Below are 12684 nucleotides of genomic sequence, written 5' to 3' on the forward strand. Positions count from 1 at the left end.
TTAACGCATATCACTTTGGCAGTGACAACTTTCAAAATGTGTTTGTGATTTTCTTTTCTATCTGTAGACTATCTGTAGAACACATCAATACATTATTATGGGTGTATGCTTACTACTATGTTCTGAATAACATAAGATAACATGCTTAATGTTATTTATGTTATTTCCCTGGTTGAAGAATCCCTGTAAACCTAGCGGTGTTGAAACTCAATGAGCAAGCCGTCTTAGACAAAATGAAAAACAAATGGTGGTACGATAAAGGGGAATGTGGAAGCAAGGACTCCGGAAGAAAGGTCAGTCCTCACGTTGGTCCTCTACTTAACACCAAGACTCCAGCATTAATGCCTCGTCAAAGGTCTCTCTTCCTCTCCTCTGCCACTCAGCTCTCTCTTCAAGCGCTTTGTCTCCAATCTGCCATTTGCCCACTTTGCTCTGGTGTCAACAACTTGTGAGAATCTTCTAGAAAAAGCCTCGTGAGCCATCTAAAAGGGCCATTTAGGGCCCTACACAGTGCTAGCCTTCGCTACGCAGCTCGGCAGCTAAAGCTTAGATGAGAAAAGAAATTAAAACAAATTGTTGGTCCATTGAAATGAGTCAGTTTTATTCATTACGAAACATTAAAACAGACAAAGAGCCAAGAATGAAACGGCTCAGTGTGATGTTTTCAGAGATCCATATATTCAATTAAATATTTAAACTAAGCAAATACCTCAGGGAAAATGCCTAATGTGCATACAGTAAAGATTACTTCAAAGGCCTGTACAAAAAATATCTATCCTCTTCAAACATTTTCCTCTTCAATCACGTTGTATCTCATGGCGTGGTTTGTTTTTTTCCCCCACCTGATAAGCCTGTGTTGCCTTTTGTTCTGAAAGGCTTGCCGGTGTAGAAATCGGCCCTTTCTAAGAGGCCAGAGCAAATGACCGTTTGGAGATAAAGGGCAGTGAGATGAAAATACCCCCCCCCCCCTCTCACCCCCACCCCCTTCTTATAACTGGTTTGCTTCCCCAAAGAGCCCCCCTCCAGTGGTGTTCACCCTGTATCCGTCCCAAGACAATGTGCATGCTGGATGAGACCTCAAAGGGGGTCACCAGGCTGATGCATGACACTGATGCCCAGAGCCCTTCATGTGGTGATGCCTAACCCCCAGGGTTAGCTACAGGATTAGCCTCTCCCAGTGGCCTCCCCCTAGACTCTATATATTCTCCAGCTCTAAATAATTAAGCGTGTATGCCCGGAGGCTTTTTACGACAACAATCCAACTCTGGATCCATATACTGCATGGCCCCCCCCCCAATATATGCACTTATATATAAACTATTTCAACCGTTTAATGAAGGATCCTTTAAAGATATTGGGGAGTTCAATCACCATAGAATATCCTTTTTTCTTATCATTGTTATATTCATATTTTTCATTAATTATGCATACCTGTTCTGTACATACAGAGTAGTATTAGTCAGTCAGATTGATGGAAATCCAAGTGATCTGTGCATGGACCTGCATGTTTTTGTGAATTCTGTCTTAGTTACCGTTGCTATCTAGCATTAAAAGTAAATTGTGCTTGCTATATTATGTTATATATGCTGTGTTATGTTATATTTTTAAAGTAATGCAAATGTCAGTGTGTATGTAAGAATGAGTGGGATTTATTAGGGTGAGTGTGTTTTTTGTCTTTGAGGTGCCTTGTTGTGTGTAATTTGGGTCTGCATCCATTTCATGAAAAGCTAAAGATGACTGTGTGTTATCTAGGATAAGACCAGCGCTCTGAGCCTCAGTAATGTGGCTGGAGTCTTCTACATCCTCATCGGAGGCCTGGGTCTGGCCATGCTCGTGGCCCTGGTCGAGTTCTGTTACAAATCCAGAATCGAGTCGCAGCGGATGAAGGTGTTGCACTTAATACACAGATGCACTGAGACACACACGCACGGACACACACACAGTGTGAGAGAGTGTGTATATGTGTTAGTGAAAGAGCGAGAGAGACATCCCTTCCTACTCTGACACATGCATGCATGCACCACTATACAAGGAGGTGCCATACATTTGCTTAACTGACTTGTCGCTGAAGCGCTTTAGTTTGATAAGTTCATAAGTGGCTTTTGAAGCTGTCTGTTCCATTACATCATCTTAAGAACACACACAAGAGTCGCCTGTTTAGTAACAGTCCAGTAATGTAGTCACAGGCAGTTTAACCTCCCAGGAGCTGCTTTCAGACCCAAATGGCAGCGCTCTTGAAAGTGTTTACAAGATTCATTGGGTCGACATCACAATCATGTGACTGCCAAATTTAAAGTATCACAGCCACAAATCACTGCCTTGAACAGTCTGATTAGGCTACGTCGTCAGCCCAAGAAGATAATCTTCCGGATCCATTGAAGTGCACTGGATTTAAATCATTTATTCAGAAAGGATGTTCAAGCCAACATCCAGATCATTAGCTACAGTTTCAAGCCTACAGGGTTTCATTATGTTAAACTAATGTGATAGAGAGTGGGCTCCAAGCAAGCACACTACTGCTTTCATTATTGTTATGGCAAAGGACTATTATTTTTTCCTTGCAGGAGTTTTTTCCTTAAAGCCCAGTGTCAGGGCAAGAGAGGAGAAATCTTCAGATGTAGCTATTCTTCCATTAGTACAAATTCCCCATGGACATAAAAAGTGGTTGTTTTCCTGTGAGGTACTATCAATACTCTGCCAGTAACAAGCTGTTGTTGTTATTGTTGTTTATGATATATATTTTAAGTGTTCATAATTGACTTAGGGCTCCAAGACCCTTTTAAAGTAAGTCTTCCCCTTTAATTATTCGGATTAGATGTTTACCAACAAGGCAAGTTTTTGAAGGATGAAAAGGGTTCTGGAGTAGTGAGCGGGGTAGAACACAAACTCAGCAGAACTTTTTACTTTTTGGACTCTGGAATGTTCCACCACACCCTGTAGAAACGGTTTCATCACACACTGTCGGGAGAACTTATTGTCAGCAGTATTCATATCATATTATTGTTATTATGAATTATAATTAGGCTCATCTTATTATCGAATTTTCACAATCACGGAGTTGACCAGGTTTACATTTCACTTAGTTATGGTTATGGTTATGGAATTTAGCAGACGCTTTTGTCCAAAGCGACTTACAAAAAAACCCCAATACATTAGTTACAAATTAACAGGAAACAGTTGGTAAGATTACATTAAGGAAAATAGCAACAATAGCATAAATATACTGTATATACTGTAACTGTATAAATGTGACAAATTAATCTCTTGAATCTTGTGACTCACTGGTCATCTGTCTAACTGACCGTGTGTTTTTGTTCCCTCTCTCCTCGTAGCAAATCATTGACGCAGCCATGCTGAGCTCCACGCTGAGCCGAATCAGTGGCACGGGCAGCGGCGGCGAGAACGGCCGCGTGGTCACCCACGACTTCCCCAAAGCCTCACAGACTCTCCCCTGCATGAGCCAAGCCGCCAGCATGGGCCTGAGCACCACGGGCATGTGACGGCCACCGTAGGCCAGCCAGCAGCACGCATCAGGCCACACCGAGAGGGAGAGACAGAGAGAATGGGAGAGAAAGAGAGAGAGAGAGAGAGAGAGAGAGAGGAGGAAGGGAGGAAGAAAAAAAAAGAAGAACAAACGTTGCACTGCGGTGTTCCGCTCGCCCGCCACTGAACTACTGCCAAATGGATTCACTGACTGCTCTCTCTGGATTCCTACAGGAAAGGCGAAGGGAAGATCTTAATTTTCTAAAAAAAAATAATAACAAAAACAGGAGTTTGGTCATTTTTGGGACTCATCTGCTGCAATAAAGAAGCTGTTTGGAGGTTTTTTAAAAGGCATACTTTTGTGGGGAAATAGGAAAACAAAAAAGGGGAGCTTGCCCAAAATAGTGACTCTTGCACTACATGCCAGATATGATTCTCTTCTCTCCTTTGCTATTTTAAATAGTTATGTGCAAATACTCTGCGTTGTCTGCCTTACCTTTTACTCTGTTATTACCCGATCACTTGGGCCTAGAGTCCCGGGTCCCTATTTATTTAGCTTTTCCACCATGTTAAGCCTAATTGTTTTGCAGGGTCACGTGCAATGGAAAGGAATTGTACAATGAGTTGTTTAATTTCTGAGTAAATTTTTGAGATCAGGTGATGAAGGCTAGTTTGGCCTGGTTCCATTGCTTACAATCAATGTTATAATGTCTTCCATCTTAATATGATTTCTGTGTTATTTTGCATCCCTTCACAGGACAAAAATCTGGACAATGTGCAGCCTTGTTGTTCCTTAAGCTTTGACTCTCCTTTTCTAATAACCTGATAACATGATTTGTTTGTTTTTAATTATGAAGGAGGTCATTATTAAGAAAAAGTAATTAATCTATTCTATGTCGCACATTGGTAGATGTTTCCCATCTGACCGTATTGAAAGGAATTGTCGCTTTGAGGATTCTCACCAACTGTCTGGCTTTTGTGTGCTACCCAGCAGCCATGGGGCACACAGGGAGCCAGAAAACACTACAGAGACAGCAAGCCATAAAGGACAGACAGAGCAGACTTACGAGTCAGAGCCATGTTATTTATTCGCAATTGTTTTTACAAGAACAATTGCAAACAATTTTACAAAGAAATCACAAAATTGTTTCACAAGTCATATTCTCTGTTCTTCCAGTCTGTCTGTTTTAAATGGTTGGCAATGGAATTATTACGTAGTTTGATTAGTTTGATATTGAGTATTTTCAGTGTGTGTGGGAACAGCACACATTTTTGAGTTTTGAACATGGTTTACATTGAGTTGATTATTTGATAGGATAGTATAGGAAGACATGTGCACAAAGAGGAATATGGCATTAAATCAACTAGTTTATGGTGTTTGTTTTCGCCTGCTCTGCAAACCCTATACACAATATGATATACCCCACACAATATATCAAATTGTTAGCCTCTAAACTCGGAGCATATTTAAATATTTACAGTGAATCAGCAATGACAAGATGGTTGCTCGCTAATCAGCAGCTCACAGGAGCTATGTCGGCAAATATGTCAAACCATCATTAATCACTTCCTGTCTCATTTTATCCCACCCACCACCCCACACATAACAGTGTGGTTCAGGCAGCATCTGAGGCACCCAATCAAAGCTTCTGACTGCTGAGATGACAAGGCCCACAATGGGAGACAGTTCCACTTCAGTGCCAATCTGCCCAAACGTCTTGCTTCATGTTTTTGAAACTATTAGTTACGAGCACAAAGATTATATTCTTAAACACAATGTGTTGTCTTACCATACCACATTATTATACTTTACCATTTAGAATCATTAGCATATGTGTTGAATTGATTCAGAGAGTGGTTTATTTCGGTACGTTTTTCCTAATTGAAGTAATTCGGCATAGCACAATTGTAGAGAGAGTGTCACAATTTACAAAGGCTTTTTCATACATGAATGGATTTGTATTAACAATAATAATGACTGAAAATAACTGATATAAATAATAAATACCTGTATGATATATTTGTGCAGATAAACTGATTATTTTGTTGAAGTGGTGTTTGAGTCAGTTCTGAGTATTTGGTTTTAGTCCTGTATTTGTAGTGGAATTCTGTTGAAATTGTCCCTCTTTGATTTGAAGCTTACTTTTTTCCTTTCCTGTTGAAATACAAGTCCTTAATTTTTGTGTTGGCATCAGACTCACGGAAATAACCTTTTAGAAAAATGACAGCAAGATGTGCTTGGCATTGTGTTGGGGAAATGTTGATGAGTGATCAAAAATAAAATATGAACTCTTTTCTAAACACACCACTGGATGATGGTCTGAATATCTTTTTTTTTTGTTCGTAGCAAACAGATGAAAGCCATATGGAGAGTGAGCACCACGGTGGGTTGAGGCACGTGAGAGATTGAAAAGGAGAATTGTTTTACAATTGCCTCTTGCAATCCCCCATACAAGTCTAGGCTGTATGTGGAGAGTCAGAGGTGAGCCAGTGCACACAATCTCATTTGCTCACCATAGAGATAATAAGCGCGGTGAGGTACAGTATGTTTTTTTTCCCCTCTTTTCTATTCACTAAACTGAATGGAAGAATATATGAATTTATCCCCTTCGCTGACTGCAGATATAATATGCCTATTCACAGGGACCACCATTGTGCTTAGGTGGCTGGCCTTGGAGGATGGTATTGATCTCAATAAATGACACATTTGCTCTCGCGTTTCTTCCTCCATAGGTCTGGCCTTTTTACTGACAAACCGAGTGAAAAACAACTCTCTCCCTGTCTTTCGCTCTCTCTCTTTCTTCCTCTCTCTCTTCCTCTTTCTCTTTCTTTCTCTCTCTTCCTTCCTCTCTCTTCCTCTCTCTCTCTCTTTCTTCCTCTCTCTCTTCCTCTCTCTCTTTCTTTCTCTCTCTTCCTCTCTCTCTTTCTTTCTTCCTCTCTCTTCCTCTCTCTCTTTCTCAGATGCACTGCAGAATAGGGAGTTGAGAAGCTGTTACACGTGTATCAAGAAGAAGCGGTTGTTTCTGTAATGTCTACCCCAGCCCTAACTAACATCTGCTCGCAAGCAAAACTCGTCCCTTAATCTAATAATGACTTTGATGTGTGTTATACCAGCAGATTGTCCTCTGCTGTCGTCAGATCAGACTGCTCAATCAAGCCTGACTGTACTCTCCAATCTACACAACTCATTTGTTTCATTTCACTGTTATCTCTGTGTAGCACTAATTAATTGTGGTGGTGTGTGTGTGTGTTTGTGTGTGAGTGCATTTGTGTGTGTATGTTTGTGGGCGTGTGTGTTTGTGTGTGTATGTGCACGGGTGCGTGTGCATGTGTGTGTGTCTGTGTGTTTGTACGCATGTTTGTGTGTGTGTGTGTGTGTGTGTGTATGCATGAGGGTGTTTTCTTCGCGAGCAGTTAAAGCTGACAGAGACACATGCTTTGAACTGAGCTTTAGCGGAGGCTTTACCGACAGGCCAATATCACCTTGGATTTTAAATTGCAAATGTACTCTCCCCCCACATTTGCATTTGCACAGAAACACTGGGCTTGGCCCACAGTGGAAGAGTAAAACTAAACAAAGCACATCTCTATAACTCTCTGAACTCCAATTCACATCGACATCCCCCTTTCCCTTTTGTTAAAGTGTCTGTATGGGTAAAGTTCTAGAACTGGAACAGCCACTATCTGGATGTACAGCTTAGCGTTCCAGCTTCCCGGGGCTCTGTCCAGATCAGATAAGAGAGTCTTGTAGCACACTTTATGATGTAGTGAGACAAGGTAAATAGAAGCCAGTGCTGTACAGATAGGGTGGTGATGACTGTATCTAATCATTAAACACAGCTGTCTTATCACCTCCAGAGATGCGCTGTTTGTGTCAGTGGGTTAAGTCGACCCAGGCCGGTCCGAAAGGCAAATCACTCGTGGGATTTGTCAGAACACAGGATGCGTTAGGTGAAAGGACTCCCACAAATTACTCCCAGGGCAGCTAAACTACCCCACAGTACACTGCAGCTGCACAACAATGTGTGAAACGTAAAGTGAAAATCTGATCTGATGCAAAGATTTTCCTATTTTAAGACCCCACGGTACCCTGAGGGGATATGCATATTCCTAAACCATATATGGTGCTTCCAATATTAAGACTGAGCAGGTGTGCACATTCTGAAACCATGAGCCCTGATCAGTATTCCAGTGTCATTCCTTCCAAACAAAAGGGAGATGTATTGGTGAGACATGAGCTGGAGAGACCATAAATTTACCCCGTGGGATCCAGCCCTCACACAGATATAATGAAAAAATGAAGCTGTGAGCACTGCTGCTCTCCTCTGCTGCAGAGGAGCCTGAAATCATGTTTTCTGACTTTTATCAAGATGTTTTCAATGAAATCAATGAGCAGGAGGATAAAGGATCCGAAACGAGCCCAGAAACGTGTGTGTCCTGATTCCGGAAGCTGCACCTTTGGAACGCCACACTGGTGCAGTGCGCAGAGAGCAGGGCCTTCAGTGATCCACATGCCAATCATTTCAGCCTTTGAAAATGAGAGCACATAGCCTATCACTTTGTTACGCTGGTCATTTCTCTATCTCACCGACTGATCACCGCAACTTGCGTTATTGTGGTCCGAGACGCAGCGCGGCAATGTTAACCTTTTGGCCGAGCTGTGTTAGCGAAGCCTCAAAGAGCTTCAGAATGGCTTTGATATTTTTTTGCTTTGAGACCTCAGGCGTTTCCAGCCAACCGCCACAAAATAAAGTTTTTCTTCTGAGTCCAGTTCTGTGAACTCTTGCAGGGAGGAGTATTATTGATTCTCTTATCGTTTCAATCCAGCTTTCCATCTGAAAGACCTAAGCCCATCAGGGTCTGCTGACCCTGCAAACTAAAGAAACATAAGCTTCCTGGAGGAAAAACCTTCCAGTTAGCACCACTTACAGCCATTTTGGTATGGTGCCCGTGCTTACTTTATCACCAAGACCACTAGCATATATATATATAAAAAACACAACTAAGCAATAAGGACAGTAGAAGATAAAGAATATACTAAATATGCTAAAATACAAATTATCCTAAATAACACTTAATCTAAATCAATTCTTAAAACAGTATCCACATAGTGGGTGATTAATCAAGAGGCACTTGCAATGACTGAGGCAGGGACTGAGCCTGTGATTCTCTGTGCATAGTAAGGTAAGGTAAGGTGCTCTGTGTGAGTGAGTGTCATGGTGATGGTGCAAATGAGTAAGTCAACAGTGCAACAGTGCAAGAATAAAGTCTAGAGACCAGCATAAAATAAATATGGAAATATCAGCGAGTAGGCAAGGTAATATAAAAAAAACTATAGAAAAACAATATATTTATATATATATATATATATATATATATATATATATATATATATATATATAGATAGATATATAACTATATTAAGAAAAGGTATAAGTGTGACCACAATTTGGCTGTGGCATAGAGGGAGGGGTTATGCATATATGCTAATATAGCACGCAAACAGTGAGGCAGAAAGATAGTGGTAAAGAGTGGCTAGTGGACAGACAGTATCCAAACATGGAGGGGGTAAAGAGGCAGACAGACTATGCGGAGAAGTCTATCTCTCCTCTTCCCTTAAGTGAAGCATTGAACAGTTCAATGGCCCTGGGGACAAATGACTTCCTCAGTCTGTCTGTTGTGCAAGGCAGTGAGCGAAGTCTCCAGCTGATCAGGCTCTTCTGCTTTACAATAGTGCTGTGGAGTGGATGACATTTATTGTCCAAGATGTTGATCAGTTTGTTCAGGGTCCTTTTGTCAGATAGTGAAGTGATGCACTCCAGTTCAGCTCCCACTACAGAGCCAGCTTTCCTTACCAGCCTGTCAAGTCGCCCCGCATCCTTCTTCTTTGTGCTTCCTCCCCAGCATACCACTGCATAGAAGAGGATGCTGGCAACAACAGACTGGTAGAACATCCTGAGGAGCTTGCTGCACACATTGAAGGACCGCAGCCTCCTCAGGAAGTACAGCCTGCTCTGCCCTTTCTTGTAGAGTGTGTCAGTGTTGGCCGACCAGTCCAGTACAGATCCAGGGTGCATCTGGGATCTGTGTGTCTGATGGCTGTTGACTGAGGTCGTTGTCACCTCATTGTTCATGATCGCCATGTGGGGGAGGGGTGCAATATCCAGTGATGGTGGGGGTACGATAGCCTGTGATAATGGAGGTGTGTGTTGCACTGGTATTGAGGGGGGGTGGGGGCCGGGGGATGACCACCTCCTTGATGTCCCTGTCAAGGCTGCCAGAGTCGTGGACACCTCAACAGGCACAGGCAAGGAGGCGTAGGGCGGGGGCAGGGCGTGAGGTGATGGTGGCTTAGGTCGTTGGGTGTCACTGGGATGCAGAGCTGGAGAGACTGGGAGGCTGGGAGGTGGTTGTAGGGCAGGCACTTAAACAAGAGCAGTGTCTGAGTCAGCCGGGGGTGGTGGACAGACCACTACCATTGGAGCTGGAGCAGGGCAGTCAAACCTGTTGTAGAAGTGGTTCAACTGGTTCGCCCTGTCCAGGTCCCCCTCCACAGAGCTGCTGCTCTTCTTCAGGCCAGTGATAGTCTTCATGCTGTCCCATGCCTCCTTCATGTTGTTTTCCTGCAACTTCTGTTCCACCTCCCTTCTGTAGTCCTCCTTAGCCTCTTTCAGCTTGACTTTGAGTTCCCCTTGCACGTGCCATGTCCCCCTCTCCGAACGCCATCTTTTTCCTATTAACCCTTAGAACCCGATTGATGCAAAGTGCATCAAAAAACACACCCTTTCTTCTCTGTTACATTGCTCTGGAACTGTTCATCGCAGCAAGATGAAACCTGTATTGCGTGACAGAGCAGAAGCGGGGCTTTCCAACGAGACTACACACTTGTCTGTACAATCAAGTATGAAAAGTATGAAAATTATGAATCAAGAATCAACTATGAAAATTTTAAAAAATCATGAAATTAAATCAAACTGCACCATATCTCTCATAGAAGTCTATACTTCTCTGCGTTCACCTGCGCACCCATTACTCTCGTTTGAATTACTCGCGAACCCATGATTGCATAGATATGGCAAGTATATCAGATGAAAGAGGAGACACAGGGCTATCATTTGATACCAAGTAAAACAGGTTATAAAACAGACAAAGTGACAGCAAAATAATAACTTCATATAGCTGCACTTTTTAGCCCCACGTTTTTGTCTGTTTTTGTGGCAAAGCATGTTTATAATCCAACGCTATCGTGTGTTTCTCTATGGCAAAGCATGTTCATAATCCGGTTTTGAGATCCTAGCAAATTCCTGCATAGCATCCAATTCAAGGCTCACATTGCATCCCAATTTGTTCAACAAAGAAACACCTTTTTTGCCTTTACTTTGTTCATGGCAATGCAGTAAAAAGTTGATAATCATTATGAGTGCATACACCATAGGCACGCAGGCTAACACGCAACCGTCCTCAGGTCAAGTCAGGTCAGATCAGTTCGTGTCACAGATATGCAGCGCAGAAAGGTCATTTTTCATCACTAAATAAAAAATTCCTAAATCACACACCACATATTTCTGTAAATTGCTCAGCCCCAGAGTATCCCTCCAACATAGCAATTGTATTGCCAGATTCAGGACGGTATGCCCTACACACACATGAAATGCATGTAGAGCTAGAGCTTGCTGTTGTGAGATACATGTCGAAATATAAGATTTTTTATGAAAATCACTTTTTATATTTTAATTCTTTAAAAATCTAAATAAAATCAATGCTAGTACTAATACATGAAATGATAGATCTGGATAGCCTAGACCCTGTAGATCTGGATAGACTCTGCTGAAAAAAAACAATATATAATATGTGTGTGTGGCACTTACAATGACCAGAATAAATCCTTATGAATGACATTCTAAATCATTTGTATGCACCATATGCTATGTAGCATAGTAGTGTTTGTAGCGTGACTTTACAATATGAAGATGTGATCATTAATAATCAGAATCATAATTTACTATTAAAAGACTTTTAGTCCAGCTAAATCCAGCTTGCTCTAAAACAAATAAAAATGTGCAAATGCGGCAAGATAATGATAGACAACCAGTGTGAAACAAATTAGACTTATAATGTTTAAAAACTTAGAAGCTTAGAATTGGAGTGTGTTTTCTTAATTAAAAACATAATTTTTTTTTGCTAGAATAACCTGTTATGATTTTGCTTAAATGTAGAGAGTGTTTTTCTCGAACATATAAGAAAGTTTGCTTATAAAATTAAATTGTGTTATAGAATTAAAGTGTGTTATGCTAAATGAGATGTGCTTTGAACAGAATGTAAAGACAGAATGTAAGAACATGATGTACCAGCTGTAAGAAACTGTTTGTCAGCAAAACAAAAAGCTGACTGACAACTAAGCAAAACAAAAAAGCAGAACCAATATTTCATGATGAGACATAATACCAAACTTGGACATGTTCTGCCTGACCGACCGACTTTGGACCGAGCATTTAGCCTTTAGACTTAGACAGTTTTCATTCCTTGTATTTTTTGTTTGTATTTAATACAAGTCAAAATCCTAACCTTTGATTAGGAGTTTGTAAAAAGACCGTCTAGCATTTTTTTCGTATTTTTCTGCCTCTCCTGTGTTGCTGAGAACCCCGGATGCCTTGCAATAGGGCCTCCTGCTCCAAAGATTTGACATCGCTCCGGGTAAGTAAGGCGTCCGTTTGAGGGCTACTTTCTAAGACACTGTATATGGGCAAAAAACATACTGCACTGACATACACAGGAGTAGCGAACTCAGCCAGGCATTTGGGAAGGAAAGTCCCATGCTCCAGGGCAGACAAAAAAACAAAAAGGCTTTGTTAGCAAATTTATTTGGCGCGACAAATTGTTTGTGAAGCTAAAGTCTAGGACCCGTTGTGGTCTAAATGCACATCACACACCCAAGCGAGGATACGGAAATCTGCCTGATAAATACAAGTGTATTTATAGATAGAATCTAAATTGTTATAGATCCGTTGTGGTCAATTGAAGTTCTTATATGTTACAAGAACTGTCATTTAAAAAGGAATTTAATTTTTGACAAGAATCCCCAAATAATAGGGTAGTTGATTTTCTCTCAAATCTGGACGGCCAGATGAACGTCCGTAGTGAGTTTCTGACCTCTCTCAGATTTTGAAGACAAACAACATTTGCAAATACAGCTCTGAACTA

At 41.4% G+C, this 12684-nt stretch overlaps 1 protein-coding gene across 3 annotated transcripts in view; it reads left to right on the plus strand.

Annotated features, from left to right (window-relative positions):
* The window catches only part of LOC121710088 (glutamate receptor 1-like), a 46885-nt gene extending 41106 nt beyond the window's left edge, over positions 1-5779 (plus strand). The window contains exons 14-16 of one of the 3 annotated variants that reach the window (XM_042093997.1): positions 179-293; positions 1753-1887; positions 3333-5779. In XM_042093997.1, the coding sequence (XP_041949931.1) occupies positions 179-293; positions 1753-1887; positions 3333-3500 (418 nt within the window). In that variant the 3' untranslated portion in view covers positions 3501-5779. Of the gene's footprint in view, positions 1-178; positions 294-1752; positions 1888-3332 lie in introns of those variants that run through there. The other 2 variants (XM_042093996.1, XM_042093998.1) reach the window with 2 other exon arrangements.
* The last annotated feature ends 6905 nt before the right edge of the window (positions 5780-12684 follow it).

This window comes from Alosa sapidissima, chromosome 5 (genome assembly GCF_018492685.1).
Source record: "Alosa sapidissima isolate fAloSap1 chromosome 5, fAloSap1.pri, whole genome shotgun sequence".
In the NCBI taxonomy this organism is placed as follows: Eukaryota; Metazoa; Chordata; class Actinopteri; order Clupeiformes; family Clupeidae; genus Alosa; species Alosa sapidissima.